This window comes from Rhynchophorus ferrugineus, unplaced genomic scaffold (assembly GCF_030347505.1).
Source record: "Rhynchophorus ferrugineus isolate W39M unplaced genomic scaffold, kcgeb_rfMv2 rfM10, whole genome shotgun sequence".
Taxonomy (NCBI): Eukaryota; Metazoa; Arthropoda; class Insecta; order Coleoptera; family Curculionidae; genus Rhynchophorus; species Rhynchophorus ferrugineus.
The window spans coordinates 5,980,192-5,998,953 of NW_027472589.1; the positions used below are offsets into that span (position 1 = coordinate 5,980,192).

The window sequence follows — 18,762 nt, forward strand, 5'->3', positions numbered from 1 at the left end:
TAAAATGTACCTCAATTTAGGTAGGTTGTTCATTTAGTTGATTCTAAAAAATAATACAACAGAACCATTAATAGTTATATTATCTTATTTTAATGTTTGTTTTAAATATTAGAGAGAAGATTATATCAGTGGATTACGTGTTTTGGGTAGTGCAGATATCTCTATGATTATATCAATGTCTTTATGGTCAAGGAAAATTAATGTAATTGTAATATATCAATAAAATATATTTAAATATATTTATTTTCTTATTTTACCAGTAAAATTAAACGAATTTTTTTAAATTTCCCGCCGTAACTAACTGTCATGCGGCTCATGCGTAAGCGCCCTCACACGGGGATTCCGAGCGTAACTTAGAACCAATTTTAACATAGGAGATGCGCCTCTAAGTTTCTTTATTCTATAGATTCTTCGGAGCACCATCACTAAAAGTGTTCAGCAACAGATTTTTTCATATTAAACAACAAAACTCATAATGTATAGCCTACTGCAGTTTGAAAATTCGTTTTAATATGAGACAATATTTTCCTTCTCATTTAATTCTAGTTAAAAATGCTGTCTGATGCGTCCGAACATGTATACGAGCTTACAAAAGTCGTCCAGTTGTCAAATTAAAGGCCATAATAATTACAGGTTATATTAAATTTATTATGTGTATAATAACAAACAGTAACAATCAATATTTGAATATAAACCTAAGAATACAATTATTTTAAAGTTAACTTTTACTCTAGAAAATATTCATAGACAACTTAGGAATATGCAGCTCTTTCTGTAAGTCATCTCTTCAAATACCCTCAGGAAAAATGTATGGTGTTAAAATTAAATGGTGTAAAAATAATCCATGAAGAGGTCTAACAGAACTTCGAAACATTGCTTTTAATAATACAATGTTTAAAAGTGTATAATAAAATTAAGATGGAATGGATGCAAAGATGGAAAAAGGTAAAAGTTAGAGTAACATATGATTAGTTTTTGCTAATCATAATATTTTTAAATAAATTATAGCATATTCAACGATTTTTTTAATAATGCGTCATGGATATTTGCGACGTCGAAACATTGCAATGTTGCCGCATCAACTATGAGTTTTAGTTCAATTTGAATTCGACCTACAATAAAATTCTAATCTAAATAAAATAATTGAACAAAAATGTTATCAAATATAATGTATTTTAACATTATAGTATATCTGAAAACTACAGTTAATTATACAGCCACAATAATTTATAGGTAAGAGTTAAAATCTCTTAACACTATTGCGTTAAAGAACTTTGCATACGTCTGACAAACGGACGGCGGCCGGTTGTCAGATGTACCCAAGATTATTCAGAATATTAGTTATTATTACTACAGATTAAAAACCGACAAACGTTACTTTCGTTCTTTAATTAATTTGATAAATTTTAAATCGCTCCCTAATATATGATATCATTCCGTTTGAAAATGCCGAAAACAATAGATAGTCAGGGTCATAAATTGCTTGCGGCTTTAATAAAATATTTCGAAAAAGAACGAGATAATGAAGGTCCCTTTTTGCCTATAATATCCATTAGAGAGATAATTATTCATGATATTAAATAATATAAGTCCCTACAATTTTATTTAAAAAGTTTTTTAGCGGGTATTGGGATATGAAAGGTGTAAGACATCCTTTCGTATCCTCTTGCATAGGGTTTAAATGGTGTAAAGATAACCTTCGGGGAGGTTTAATGGAACTTTCAGACATTGCCTTAAAAATAATTCAATTTTTGAAGGCATAAAATAAGACCAAGGAAGACAAACTATTTGAATTTGTGTATCTTGATGAAACTTGAATATTTCAAAATGGTTCATTGTCATTGGCAAGATAGTAACAAAAATTGACGGAAAAAGGTAAAAGTTACAATAGCATTCGATTAGGTTTAGGAGTATATATAGCTTTCAAAAATCAAGAGTTCAAAGAAGTTTCAAAGAACGTGCTGATGATTTTGAGCAGTGTTTGGGTATGTGACAATGGATGAAACATGGATCCAGCATATCACTCCTGAATCAGAACCATCGTCATCTGAGTGGACAGCATCCTACCTAAACCTATTTATCTATTTACAACATTTTAACTGCTATCAACTGATTATACAAAAATAAAACAATACAAAAATAATAATATAATACAATAATAATAAAAACATTTTTATTTTTCGAAGTCGGTTCAATTTTTTTGTCAAAAGTATTTTATTACCGTAAAACCTCGCCAAAGTCTCGGAACTTGGTTCGAACCTTAAACGTAAAGAATATAAGCCTTCAATTTGTTAATTTTCAAGCACAAATGGGCTTTTACCGATTCATTTAAGGGTATGATGTTCTCGTCGATGGAAAATTAAATGGAACTTTTAAAACAAAAACAACTTGGAAAAGATAACCGCCGACAACATTTGGAACGGTTATTTATTTAAGTTCGTTGAGACGAATTTTGTTCGTCATTAAAATTATAATATCAATTAACGTCCTGTTATTATATAATATATATATATATATATATATATATATATATATATATATATATATATATATATATATATATATATATATATAAAGATTAAAATTATGAAAGATAAATAGTAAAATACTTATTATTTTTCTAGTTTTTATGACAATAATAAGTAATTTTTTTTTGATTGACTTTTTAGTTTCTAACTCTCTCGATTTGTGTTAAAAATATATTTCCGTTCAATAATAAATACAGCATTTCTTTTATTTAAAAAAGCTCTAGTAGTTATTGTATGATCATTTTTAATTATGCCATAGATTAGTTCTTTTCTATGATTAGGTATATGTTTAATTTTTTATTTAGCATTTATGGTTATTGCACATCTTTAGTTTTCAGGTTTTGTTTAATTGTATAATTGTTATCATCCATTGTATGACCTATATATATTATAGTATATTATTGAAAAATAGCAATTAACATATTAAAATACGATAAAACATTAAAAATTCCATTCCTTTTTACAGATCCACAGAACATTTAAATATAAAAGTAATTCTACTTCCTTTAAAATGAAATTATTAATAGTAATCGGTAATAATTTTTTTCCTTTTCTTTTTTAAGGTTAGTACGTGAAGGAATATATACATCTCCGTCATGCTTATACTACCGTTGAAGAATATAAGAACATATAATATTAAGTGCTCCAAGCAATTATCTCCGTCCTTTTCCTTCTCACAATTTATACAGGAAAGGATTCGTACATCTTCGTCTGGCATCACGAATTCTCAGGTTGACTGTTCCGACTGTTATTATTATTATTAACTGTCGATATTACATCAAAGAGAAAATAAAATAAAATGATATTAATAATAAAACATTAAACAATTTAATTTGGCAGAATGTTCTCAAATAAGAGACTTTCTTCAGACATCCGCCGTTCTCTTGGCAAGTTTATTTTTTGTTTGGGCGTGTTCGGTAATATATAAATAACATGCCAATTTTGTGCTGTTTTCGCAGACGTCGACCGAACTTGGCGAAAGTTTAAGGAACTATTGGCAAAGTTTACCGTCTTGATCGTTTAGCAACATGTTAGAAATGGGGTTGGAGACCGGGTAAGACGCCGATCGCTCGTATATTTTTAATTAAAAACAATGTTTGTTGGATAAACTTTGAATTTCGAACATTAGCATTAGTTTTAAAGGATTCTTTTTAACTTGAAGCTTTATTGTAAAGAATCGGTACAATGTATTTTAACAGGTCAATTGAAAAGTCCCCGGCCTTACACATAGATGGCGCTGCTAGAATTAAATCGAAATCGAAAAAATCTGTTTTTTAGTTAGCCCTAACTCTCAAAAGATGCGTGTATAAATTTGACAGCTATTGGATCATTAGTTTGTGAATTATAGCATCTTGAGTGAAGCAACTTTTGTTGTTTTGAAAAAAAAGGAATTTCGCGTGTTGATAAAATATTGCTTTTTGAAGGAAAAACTTGGCTTGATTCCGAGTTTCCGGACACTTCTCAGGAAAATCAACCATCAAGGATTGGTAGGCTAAGTTTAGATATGGTGAAATGAGCACTGAACGCGCAAAAGAGGTTGTTACCGACGAAAACATTAAAAAAATCGATACAAAAATCAAATACAAAATGATTTTGAATGACCGTAAATTGAAATTGAATGAAATAACAGATATTAACTAAACGTGTACACCATATCATTCATGAATATTTGGGAATGAGAAAGCTCTGAGCAAAGTGGATGCCGCGCGAGCTCACTTTTGACCAAAAAAACGACGAGTTGATGATTCGGAGCAGTGTTTGAAGATGACCAAGCGTAATAAATGAGTTTTTGCGTCGATATGTGACAATGGATAAAAATGAAAAAAAAAAGGAATAATTTTGCATTGAATACCTTGAAAAAGGAAGGACCATCAACAGCGACTATTACATAGCGTTATTGGACCGTTTGAAGGACGAAATCGCTGAAAAACGCATCAACTGTAGGCGATGTTTATATTGTCATTTGTCTGTTGTAATTTTTGTGTGGCTTCCTTGCTATTGTCTCCCACAGCAAGAATCGCAGCGTTCATCAGCAAATGCAATCATCGTGATATTTTCTATTAGTGGTATATCACATGTGTAGAGTAGGTAAAGAATTAGCCTCAATACACTTCTTTGTGGTGATACTTTAGTCTCCTTTTTACCATCTAGGGTTGATCTGCACTGGATCTATTGCTCAATTTATTTCTATCCTTATACTGGATTTCTGATGGTATATTCCAATTTTTAAAAAGTAGATATGAGCAGAGAAATATTTGATATGGCCAATCTCCTATAGATTAATTTTTTAAATAAGTTTTTTTATTTTAAATAATTCACATTTCAGAACTTATATTTTGTATATATATATATATATATATATATATATATATATATATATATATATATTCGACGTTATCGACGTTATCTCCTATACTTATACCTTTTACGTATTAGTGCATAAAGATGCATCAATATATGCATCGTATGAAGCGCATAATTATTTACACTCATTAGTCGTGTTTACGTGTCATAATAGCAATATAAATAGCGATGATGATAAAAGTCTGAGTACTTTATTATGGCATCTAATACAACGCGGAAACAAAACACGGTGATAATATTTACAATTATCTAAAAATGGCCAAAAATGTGGAACTTGCTGGATGTTATCGTCCGCATTTTTTTTACGATAAAAGCTGGTTTAGTTCAGAATATTTTAAACGTTTAATGTACGAGGGTTTTACTCTAGAATAGACAGTAACAAAAACGAAGAAGGGAAATTTTTATTAGGTCCCACTCGAGGAATATTGATCAATTATTAATTGTATATAAAAAAAGACAAATTCAGTTCGAAATACTTTCTATGAGAGGAAAGTTGCCTCCTCAGATAACTTGTGGGCTTATATTTATGGTTCTGTGGGGTACTACTAGTAAATCTAACATAGATATCCTCCAAAGGTTCCAGAATAAAGTGTTGCGAGTCGTCGTCGATGCCCCATATTACGTGTCCAACAAACTGATTCAGCGTGATTCCATAGAACCCATAACGAGTGTGATTCGGAGTGTTAGTGTGAAGTACTCTGAAAGACTATTAGTGCATCCTAATGCTCTCGCCAAACAGTTAAATGTGCGCGATGATAGTGAAGTGCGCAAAGGCTTAAACGCAAACTGCCATACGACAGTTTTAGTTTGTCTATAAAAAAAACTTGCCATCATTGTGAAACCACGACAATCGCCTGGAGCACAGACCAAACAACATATAAATAAAATATACATACTTGCAAGTGTCCCAGAAGGTTTTCTACTGTGGACGAGACAAATATGATTTTGCCATCCGAAGTCAAGATGATCAGGAAGCCACCAAGTGCATCGCAAATAAGCTGCTCCAGAAGGAACTGATCCACATGCTTAGGGAGATCCAGTTGTGGGACTTCTCTAGCTTTGGCTAATGCTGAAACACAAAGGACGAGATGTGTGAAAAGTATATTTTCCCCAGTTAATAAACCTAAAAAATCCAGAAAGTTATACTTGTTTGTTTAGCTTTAGATAGAAACCAGAGTATCGAAAGTTAAAGTTAATTATTATTATTTATCTTACTTATAATCATAATTCGCTTCAACATTAAAAGTTATGAAATTCGCACTATAATCTACAAAGTGCTTTCATGAATTCTGACCATTTTTTCACTTTAAAATGCATTTACTTAATAAGAAGTTCTGGCTTCATCTTCTAGTTAATAAGAATAATTAGTTCTAGCAATATGGCAATGCTGTCGTTAGGAGGATGTAGGGTTGGCGTCGATTAAAGAAGTTTGAACCATTTTCACGCATCTTCAACGTTTCAAGAAAGTCTTTCTTGAAAATCCTTTTGAAATAGAAACTTTCTACTCAAGCTGTAACAAGGTATTCTATCGCCAGTAGATTAAGCAAGCGTTAAGCTTTTTTCTTGATATTGCGATCAATAAGTCTTACAATTCATTGTTTTCGAACTCTAAATAGTTTTTTGTCAATGACATCAAAATTAACGCTTTCTAATCATCGAAACTCCGACAGTTAGGATATGATGAGGCAGAATCATCCACAAGTTGTTTGCGGATAAATATCAAAACCATTGAATAGTTGTATCAACCAATACCTTGCACTCTCACCAATAGATATCGCTGATCAAAAATACATGCAGATGCTTAATAATCACTGAAACAAATGGTTAATTAATAGAGCAGGGATTATAAAAAGTACAAGCTTTTAAAGTATTTCAAACAGTATTAATTTTATGAATAAATTATCCTAGGACTTTTTTATTTTAGTGTCTTCTTATGAATACCAGTGATATAATTGTGAATATCTTGCCAGTAAAAATAAAATGATCAGATATTATCCTAGGTTTTCTACAATATTTAACTGAATAATGTTTATTATTTGTTTCTGCGATTTTTTTACCAAAATATCCTCACTATATTTGCCTGATTTAGTCCCTGGCTATTCATTGAACTTAAAAAACCACTCCGAGGATATCTTGGTTAAAATTATTAGTACTTTTTTGATCACATTGATATATTTACGGTATTATAAATATGTTCAATAGATTGAAAAAAAATGTGTTTAATCATAATCAATTGATATAAAAATTCTATTTAGAAACGATCTACTTCCTATCAAATATATATGTTACCTAAACAACTAAATGATTGGCTTTTGATATTTGACATACATAACATGCGATTAATTTAGATAACACAGGTATTTTTATCAATCAATTAATTGCTGTTAAATCTTAAACGATAAATTATATTATTTTTTACAGCGTTTTTATCGAAATAATCGATATTTAGAATCACTATATTGTTAGCTGAAAGATGTATAATATCAACAAAAGTGTTTTTCTATTTAAATGGACATTTAAAATTTAACATAGATAAGGTCTACAGTAAAAGCTACGATGCAAAAATTCACATTTTATTTTTCATTTGCAATTTTTTAAACATTCTAAAGTTGATTTTTACTGAACTGAATTTTGGTGCTGGTTTATGCTGAAAACGATAATAACATAAAAAACGAAAATAATTCCAGGGTCAAGATCTAGTGGGGCATCTAGTGTTATAGGCATCTAGTTATGAAATGGAATATGATTGAAGTCAGACATTGTTCTCCAAGGGCGAGTTAAATGAGTCAAGGTTCAAAAGCCGGAACTTATTTCTGTATCTTCCTAACGATTATAAAAAGATTCATAAAAAAAGCTTTAAAGCAGTTCCACTTCACAGTGCTTTTGATGCTTCTATTCCAAAGAAACTTACAATATCTTGGAATTGGTTCTTCGTAAATTAAAATAGACAGCAACGGTTAGCAGGTGTGTGGAAGGATAACAGAGACCGAGAAAATAAACGGGCGAAAAAGAGTCGGTCGCTTAAATTTGGTGAAAAAACGTCTTCCAAGAAACATTGGTACCTCCACATAAAGTTCTTTTATCACACGTTTTAAAGTTTTCAGATATCTTAGAAGAAAATGTCAAGCAATGTGTTTTCACAGTATAGGACAGATTTCTGACTGAGCCGCAAAAAAAGGGGTGGATGCTTTTAAGTAATAGAATTTTTTTAGCAATATCATAAATAATCTAGCTATAAACAAATCAACAGTCAAAAGATTCATAAAAAAGCCTTAAAGTAGTTCTACTTCACAGTGCTTTTGATGCTTCTATTCCAAAGAAACTCACAAGATCTTGGAATTGGTTCTTCGTAAATTAAAATAGGCAGCAACGGTTAGCAGGTGTGTGGAAGGATAGCAGAGACCGAGAAAATAAACGGGCGAAAAAGAGTCGGTCGCTTAAATTTGGTGAAAAAAACGTCTTCCAAGAAACATTGGTATCTCCACATAAAGTTCTTTTATCACACGTTTTAAAATTTTCAGATATCTTAGAAGAAAATGTCAAGCAATGTGTTTTCACAGTATAGGACAGATTTCTGACTGAGCCGCAAAAAAAGGGGTGGATGCTTTTAAGTAATAGAATTTTTTAGCAATACCACAAAGACTCTAGCTATAAACAAATCAACAGTCAAAAGAATTTTAAAAGCATTTCAAACTTTAGGTTACCCAATGAGTCTATAAATACATCTTCTTCATTCTCATCTCGACTACTTTTTGGAAAATTTAGATGAGAGTAAAAAGCAAGGTGAAAGTTCTATCAGGACATCAAAGAGATGGAGAAAGGATACCAGGGAAAATGGAGAGTCTCAATGATATCAGATTATTCCCACAAGTGAAAAAGTACAAAGAGGAGCCTCGTTGGGAAGGGGAAAAATGTACAAAAAACCGTATATTTATTCTTTAAAGCAATAAAAATTCGATATCCCTATAGAAAATTAGCATACTTACTGTGGTAGAGTCTCAAATGAGCCGCAGTCAATCTTAGTGTACTAATCTTATCTACTCGTTTCGCGCTCTTGGACACCAATGGCACCAAAGTGTGCAATTCGCTAATGAAGGAGTTTATCTTATCTCTTCGTTGTTTCTCAGCCTTATTTCGTGCCTCACGGGTATTGCTGGAACAAAAATGGAACAAATTAGTGAAAATATACGTATTTAAACATTTAAATATATCAGTATAGTGAATATATTTTGAGGGGCATCTTTGTTTTCAAATTAACAGGAAAAGAAATCGAATATAAACAAATTATGATTAAAATTGCTTAGACAACATAAGAATTCTGAAAAATAATGTTACTATTAAGTTAGTTTGTTATGAATTCGGCCATCAGATTTCTTAACAATCATTTTTGGTTATCAAATTGACAGTACAAGACTAAACTCTGAGTCGTATAACACATATATGACATTTTTTTGTTGCTTTCACTGGTGTCGTCATTTTGCGACTATACAATAGTACGGTGATGATATACAGGGGACAGGGACAGACATTACGAAGTAGAGGTTCTATGCAGACAGCACACATCAGCATCCATACCGAAGTGGTAATGGTTATTTGGTCAGTAACAATAAACTTAGCATAGGCTAGATTCTATGGAGACAATCGATTTCTAGTAGAAATCCCAGCAGTCTGTCTGTATTTTCCCCTATTAAGGATAATATGTAAAAGTGGAGAAATTCACAGAACTTGGTGTCACCGAATAAGGTAAAGACAATCTTCTCTTTGATAAAAATGACATAAAGATATGTTTATGAAGGGGATAGTGAAGGTCCAAGGGGAAAAATTGGGATAGTGGACAAGGAGGGGATGCAACAAGCCAATTCCAGCACTGGAAAGAAGATCAGCAATTATATGAGAGGTACGAGTGGAGTAGTTAGGGATAAGTTTCTTGGTCTGCACCTGTGTGCCGGTTAGACAGCCAACGCAGTATTTGCATGTCTCTGGAAGAGCGAATTTTAAGTTCGTTGATGTGATGCTTCCAGAACAGTCGAAAAACTCTCAACTATAACTCAAGTGGTCTAATTTAGAATTTGGAAGATACAAGAGGGCAATAGTAATATTAGGCCTATAAATTAGTTTCGAAGGATTTTTTAAATTTGAATCTTTATTGTGAAAGATCAGTATAATGCCTAAAATAATAATTAGAAGGAGCAACGTTTGGAGCATACGGCACTTCCCATTTTAATGTTTCCAAGTATATTCACCGGTTTTATTACACATGGTCCAGCATTGTAGTACTGATTGATGGTTGCGAGTAATATCTCTTTTTGGTTGTTCAACCATTTGACAGCCCATTTCTCTTTAAATTATAGTAATAAAAGACAGACATTTTCAACGTACTGAAACAATTTTTGCTCTTTTGTACTGTTACTGAGGCTCCGACATAAAGTTGATAACAAATATACCCGATACTTTAAAATTAACTTATAGGCCTAACATCATGTTAGACAAAAAGCAAAACACATTAGAACCAAAATAAAATAACTACACTGGTTAGTCGGACGATACTCTCAACATGACCTAAAATCAAAGAGATCGGTTTATCATAAAGCCAATTTGGACCTATGGGTTGCAAATATTGGGTTGCAATAAAAATTCAAATCAACTAGTCATCCAACGCTTCCAAAACAAAATTCTTCGATTAATTACCAATGCTTATCGCTACGTAACCAACGAAGAATTACATGATGACCTGGACATCAAATGAATTTGCGAAGTTATCCAAGATTTCGCCTTAAAACACGAAAGATTACTAAATCATATTAACGAGGAAGCAATAGAACTACTGAACAACGGACAGGAAATTATAAGATTGAAGCACACCAAACCATACGAACTTATATAAAGTGTATACCTTTAGTGTAAACTATAGCTTCAGTTATTATAATTTTATAATTGAGGAATGGATATTGATGTATTTATCTCACACTCGTCTTGCTTGTCCAAGTACAAATGAAATGTAGTAATAAATTAAGTTATAATTAAAATTGTATTAAGCATATCTAATAAAGATTTTATTTAAAAAAATTATAGGTCTCCTTGTACCAGGCAATACATATAACATAATCTATAAAATCCATCAAAATATTGATAAATAAACAAATAAATAGAAAAAACACATTATTTATAACGTATTATAAAGTGATAACACAGGGTAGTTTAGACATAAAATCAGACACTTATCTCGTATCTCTTAATCACTATCAAGGATACCGGATGTCTGCATTTTTATATATACATAAACAATTTAAAAAAACTACCAATTGAATGATAAACGTAAGATAGATAAGCAAATGCGGGTACTTGAAACAGAACTATTGAATATTTAATTCAATGAAAAAATAAAAGTTACAATATGCGACGGCTAGAAACTGTAAATTTAAAATCCCAACTCGTAAAACTGGTATATGTGATAATAAAAATTAAACAAAAAATCGTTGACCCATTTTATATAGCTGTCCTTCATCTGATAAGCAAAACTATTCTAAGTCTTGTTCAAATATCGTGGGTATTCCGTAAAATAATATGTCCAATTTTCACGGCCCAGATGAAAATAAAACGTTTTATATAATTTAGTAAACTTATGAGAGTCGCTGGAACATCTTGTAATTTGGAGATAATATTAATTATTGTAAAAAGTGATGCTTCCTGGGTTTTTCTCGGTGTTCACGCTTCAGAAATGAAGGATGATGGTGATAGAGCCTTTAAGCTACAGAGTAAATAAGAATTTCATAGATATGTTAAGTTTGTAAGTTACGATTCCGTGATATATTATGACCGTGACTTTATTCTTATAAAAATAATATATGAAATATACTGAATTCATACAAATATATAGAAAAAGAAATGTTCTATTATACCGTGAACGAATATTTAGAACAAAATTAAGCGAACATCTTTTTTGGGTAAGCTGAAAATCGTAACGAAAAGACCACACAAGTCCGACGCACCAAAATAAAAAGAAAACTGGACGATTTGGAAATATTCCATAGTTTTAATGTTATTTTAGATTTATGTTCATCGTTAACTGGTTTATTGTGTTTGTTTGTTAAGTCATATCGTATTTAATTATCGCTATTATTAGGAGTGATATATACTGGACGTTTGACAAGCAACGCTTCCTATAATATGTATCTAAAAATACGAGAAACATATGTCCGTTTGGATACTTTCCGGGTTTAGATGTACCGTGATTTATGGTGTGTTTTATTATTATGGAACGACATAGCTGTTGCAACATATTAAGAAGTAGAACAATATAACGGTAAAGGAGTCATATTTAAGAATAATACCATACTTTTTAATCTCATTTGATACAAGAACTAAGTTTCTTGCACTCACCTACACTAGACAATACATTGACATTAAAAAAATAATTCCTTTTGAAAAAGACGCTTCTTTTGATATTAACACGTTCACTGCCAATAACGTGCTAGAGCTAAAGCTTACATCGGACGTTAATTACGCCCCAGAGCGTTAAATGTGCGGTGGTCTTTCTAAGCCTTGTATTTAGTTCGGTATTAAGAGCGTGCCTATACAATTATATCAGCATTATCTGAAGGTTTCGATTTTTTCCTTTTTGATTCGTATGTATTACAGAATTGCATATGGCGGAAAAAATATCAATATGTCAAACCCTCTCGCCCAAAAAGTGGAAAAATAGATATGAAACGTGCCCTAAGTTTACAATAAATATTCAGGCAATCGTATTCCAATCTACGACTTTCGTTTGTCATAAAAAAGGTTACTAAAGGCTCCGTCCAAACCTACTACCAGAGCAGTTATCAGTGAACATGTTTTGAAAATACGAGAGCAGAAGAAAGCAGGAAACGTAATGTGAAAGCAACGTAAAAATTGTTTACAAAAAAAATAAAAGAATTATATCTTCTAATCAACAATCTATTTTCTTATTCTGTCCATTTTAATTCGCTACAAGCTCGCGCGTTATTCGGCCATCGGCAATGAAAATTAACCTCACTGCCGATCACGCCCTGGCGCGATTTTATTGTTGCAATTAGAAAAAACGTAGCCGACTTCTAGGGTAAGTGTTTGATCCCAGATCGGCAGCGAACGTGTTAAGCTCAGTGGAAGCCACATGTTAAGAAAAATTGTGACGAACTCAAGCAGATATTCGGTCCTGTCAGTATTTAGCAAGCTTCTGTTTTACCAACTAGTCTTGAAAACAATGTGGACTCATAGCGTTCAACTCTGGGTCTGTACTAGCTAAAGCAATAGAAATATTATGTAAAGATTCCAAAACAAGGTACTGAGAGGTGTTGTTGATACTCCATGATACGTTCGTAACTGAAAATACTCGTATAAACTGTCGATAACGTTCTCAAGGACTACGCTCAAAGACATGAACAGAGACTTCATCAACACATTGTATCGACCGCTAGTGCCCTTTAGGCCACCACGTATTCACCTACATCAAATTCAAAGGTTGTTCCACGAGGTTCACGGCTACAAAAGACCGCCACGACGACGTCTCGCTCTCTTTTCTCTTTTTCTCTACCCCTTGTAGCAGTATCGCTTCCATAGCGCTTCCGTACTTCCTTTACTTAACCTAATATCCTGTCCATTCTTCCGTCAACCACATGTATCATTTAACATCGAAATAAACAAGTTTTTATTCAACCGGTGTTTTCAGCTCCTATGCGAATTCCTTCTACAAAATAGTAGTGAGGGTTCGGACAAACAATCGCATCGACAGCCACATATCCAGACGAACGTTCCTACAACATCAATGTCGAGGTTCTCCAGTTCCTGGATAATGATGGCTTAGTAGGAAGATGAAAGAGAGTAAAGCCATTTGATTTAGAACTGTGAAGTTATTAGTAAAACTCAGTGCACATTAAAAACAATGATATAGATGTTAATATAATATAGAGTAAGTACTTTGTAATTTTTCAAACTGTAGCAAATTGGGATAAAAACAAATAGTTTATTTGTGTACACTTACAAAATCGCTATAATAAATAATAAAAAAGGAAGATTGATTTACTTCAAATTAAGTCAGAAGGAAAATAAATACTTATTTTAAAGATGCCAAATGCGAAAGACATAAATGAAAAATGATGAATGTTGAAGATATGATGTCGAATAAACTGGTAGTGAAGACAAATGTCTGTCTAAAATAACTTATTTAATATTTAACTCACTATGAAATGAGGATATTAAATTTTTGAAAAAATGTGAACAGCTGATAGAGGATACGGTCGATATATTGCCCGGTCGTTATTTTTATTTTGTTGACAATTTTCCTGCTTTACTGCTGACAATAATAATGGGGGGATGAGTTGCTATTACTGATTTTCGGTTTATATCTTTTGGTCATTTGCTTGTTAATATTTTTGTGAGGAATGTTTCTAATTCTCTACTGAAGTTACATGATATTTTTTGTAGATTTGGAGACAGGAAATAGTCACTGGGGGCTAAATCTGGAGAATATGCTGGATGAGGTATCACTTAACAAATATCTCCGGATTTGGCACATGCGCAGTATCCTACACAGAAAACAATAAACTATATTGCCTTCCTTTTCTAATTATAAAATAATTAATAATTAAATTGTTGTGTTATTCTTGGTGGTTTAACATATATTGGTTTTAAAATATGGAAGAATAAGGATAAGTGAAGTATATAAGGTCAAATTTTTAAAAGTTATAAAATGTAAACATCATCAATTTTATTTATAGTAGGAATGTTAGCTGCCAAATATATAACATTTTAATCATTTTTAACGACATCGAATAGGTATCAACATATGCCAAAATTTAATGATAACAAGAACAGAGAAGAAAATGATTCTTATTGTGTTGGAAATTGTCAAGTTATTAATGAGGTTTGTCCATCAAGAATAGTACTAAATATTGTAGTAACTGGTAATAATTAGACATTTATTTTAAACATAATATATTTTAGTAATGATTTAAATTTTATTTTATAGGTGAGATGTAACTAGAATTTGTTGAGAGTGAAAGTCGAAGAATGTGAAATTCAGAGAATCAGAGAAGAAGAAATTAGACAGCACTTTACTAACATGTAAGAACAGTGTACAGTGATACTATGAAGTAATTAAATTTGCCAATGAAAGTAGACCTGGATCAAATAAACAAAATACAAAACTATTAATGACATCCTAATGATCTAATGACAAGGAAAATACAATGCATTATATAGTTAGTATAGGTAAATTAATTATTTTTAAAAGTACGATCGTGCATTCGGTCTAGGCTAGAAAATGTACAATATGTTAATCGAAAGCTCGAGGCAGTGAGTTCATTAATGAGGTTTGTGGATCAGGAATAGTAGTAAAAATTGCAGTAGCGATCATAGTTGCTTTCATATATACTGGCGAGCTTTTCGTTTGGTTTTCACTACATTGGCTGGATTTGATTTGAACGATTTTGTTTTTTTTTATGGTAATGTTTATTTATATGTTTCATGGAGTACATGTTAATTGTTCAAATATGTAAATTAATTTAAATATGGCGTTTTTATAAGAATAGAAATTCAAATTTCATTTTGTGGAAAAAATGTGGAATGTTTATTTCCCTCCTTATATGTAGTTTCAACATTAAATCAATTATTCATCAAATTTGTGTATATTTATTTGTAAAATATAATTTATATATAAAAAAGGTATAGGAAAATGAAGCTATATATACGCGTGCGCAATAAATGGAGTCCGGTAATCGCATGTTCAAAATCCGGAGTTATTTGTTGAGTAATGTAATATGTGTTGATGCCATACAAAATCCATTCGTAACACATGTTCATGTACAGTGTTGCATCCGTTTCAATGTTCACACAACGATAATCGCAATATATCAACAACATAAGTTAATGTTACAAAAAATGTCATCACCGTATTTGTACGTGATTCTGCTGCAGTTGAGATATTTTTAGCTGTGACGCATTCAAATCGAACAACGATATATATCCATGATATTTTTACATGCTTAAAAAATATATTATTTTGAAAAATATTAGCTCGCCTTTAGATACATTACACGCGTTACACTGCGTGTTCGTTTATTAGATACTTTCTTATAGACAACGACAAGCGATTATTAATGTTACATAAATAATGAGAAATTATTTGATACCAATGCTAATGTAAACAACAAAAATGAAATTCTATGATCTTCATGTTGCTCTATATAAAATAATAGTTTTCCATTTAGTATTATTGAGTTATTGAGTATATATAGACACTAATAACACAAGTTTAGAAATTCGGGTCTAACTTTGGACCTAAGCAGATTTTTTTTATTATTTAATTAATATATTGTTACTAGTCGTTTCCGGCTAACCTACAGTTTGTCTTTATGATAACTTAAATCTAGGTATATAACTAGGAGGACTCATCCGCCCTATCTCAGTTTCTGGTGAAATAATGTTTATACATGTCACTGATGTATTTTTTATTATATGCACTCCACTCCACAACACTACACACGAGCTGATGGTTTGATTATTTTGAGTCTGTCTCCTGTTGTAGTGGAAGATAAAAGCTGCAATACTTCAATATTCTCATGAGAATGGAGTCTTTCCTCATGCCCCCTTGTAATTCTCTTGATTTCTTGACTGACTGTGGGTATCTGAAGGTCTCTATGTAGATAATCAGTCCTACAGTATTTGGGTGCACCCACAATACCTCTCAGGACTTTGTTCTGAAATTTTTTTAATTTTATTTATGTTACTCTTTGCGGAACATCCCCATAACTGAACTCCATATCTCCATATAGGTTTCAGTATTTGATTATACAATAGCAATTTATTATGTACCGATAATTGTGATTTTCTTCCAATTAGCCAGTACATTTTCCTATATTTCAATTCCAGTTCTTTTCTTTTCTTCTTTATATATTCCTTCCCACGAAATTTTGCATCAAGATTCATTCCGAGATATTTAGCGTTGTTGCTATATGGAATGATAGTGTTATTTAATGTTATTAGTGCTTGTATGGTCTGTTTATAGGTGAACTGCACATGTACAGAATTACTTTCATTAATTCTTATTTTCCAAGCTTGTGTCCAATTATTAATATTGTCACTTGCCTGTTGTAATTTTCGGGACGCTTCTTCACTATTGTCTCCGACAGCTATAATCGCAGTATAATCAGCAAATGTAGCCATCGCAATGTTTTCCGTTTGTGGTATATCTATAAGTGTAGAGTAGATAAAGCATTGGTCCCAGTATACTTCCTTGTGGTACACCCGCTTTAGCTTCTTTTATTGTAGAGTAAGCTTCTTCTTGTTTGACTCTAAACATTATGGTTGTAATGTATGATTTTAATAGTTCGGTGTGTTGTTTTGGTAGTATGTTCTGTAGTTTATGAACAAGGCCTTCATGCCAAACCTCATCGAAGGCTTGTACTACATCCAAGAATATAGCTGATCATACTTTTTTACTTTCGTAGGCTTTTTCAATAACATCTGTTATTCTGTGGACCTGGTCAATTGTTGAGTGCTTGTTAATAAACCCAAACTGGTGTGTCGGTATTAGGTTTTTTCTTTCTATGATCGGTTTTATTCTTTTCAACAGGAGTTTTTCAAAAACCTTAGATATTACTGGCAGCAATGATATAGGTCTATAGGCTTTTATTTCGTTTGCTGACTTCCCAGGTTTTGGGAGGACCTAAGCAGATGATAACGATTCTTAACGTTACAATGATCTTCATTGATCTAAATGAAATACGATAAATTCCAGCGGCCTTTTCAGATGAGAGACTGCTGTCAATTTTCGTGATAACTTTCTTTCGAGAAAGCCTTAACTGACCGATGGAAAAAATTAAGTTTACAAAAAGAAAACAAGACCTGATGCTTCATGAATTTGATAGAAAAAAATTGATGTTACGTCAATAAAACGTTAACAAACAGAAAGATAAAAAAACACCCACCTGTTCTCGTTTTTTTTTTGTGTTCCACCACCCGAGACGAACGAAAATAATACGATTGCAGGCCCTCGTCTCGATAGAATAAGACGTTAATTATAATTGGCGTTGGAGTGGAGAGGAAGAAAAACAATTTTGTCCTCGGTGACGTCATACCAGACCGACGACTGCTGCAGCAGCCGAGTTATTTTTCCCCCGCTATCCCGTTGCGTCCGTATTTTCGGCTAAATTGCCGTGTTTATCTTTTCCACGTAGCTATAGAGATGTTTAGCGTGTGCCTCTGATGACGGTATAATACGCGAAACTGTTTGTTTTCTTTTTTCCAATGTTCCTTTATGGGGGCTTTTCTCTCGGCGGTTGGCGGAGATATTTTCGTTGGAAAGCGAAAGGGTTCTTTAAGGGCGGGTTTTCTCTAACAAATCTATTGTGTCAGGCGTAAAAATAGAGTTTTTTTCTATTGCTTCTTTTAAAAAGATAGCATGTTTTGGTAGGACAATACGTCTTCCAAGATATTGTTCAATGTTATTACTATACATTGCATCTAAAAATATCCTACCTATATCGTATCCTATTAATATTAAGACCTAAAAATTAATATAAAATAATTTACAACAGATGGTGTAATACCATCTGTTGTGGTGCACTTCATGTTGAAGCTTCACTAACAGGCACTTCATTACAGGAACTTACACTTCACTTACACTTTTTAGTATCATTTCGTTGAAGTATGAAAAGAAAATCAGTGCGTTAAAAATGTCTGAATTTCTACCGACTAAATCGTACTAACCGAAAGTTTTATTATTTTTACATTAACTTGAAGAAAATTCGGCTGAAGATCATCGAATTCTGTGTGAAGCTTATGTTTTAACGATGTCAATATGAAAATACTGGTTTAGACGTTTTAAAAGTGGTGATACTGACACTGAAGG

General features: G+C 32.0%; 1 protein-coding gene across 10 annotated transcripts in view; it reads right to left on the reverse strand.

The window, feature by feature from the left end:
- Positions 1-18,762, reverse strand: part of Tcmet (methoprene-tolerant) — a 213,084-nt gene that overhangs the window by 19,831 nt on the left and 174,491 nt on the right. For all 10 annotated transcript variants that reach the window (XM_076415496.1, XM_076415502.1, XM_076415498.1 and 7 more), the window contains 2 exons: positions 8,879-9,045; positions 5,789-5,961 (listed from right to left, as the gene is read on the reverse strand). In XM_076415496.1, the coding sequence (XP_076271611.1) occupies positions 5,789-5,961; positions 8,879-9,045 (340 nt within the window). The remainder of the gene's footprint in view (positions 1-5,788; positions 5,962-8,878; positions 9,046-18,762) is intronic.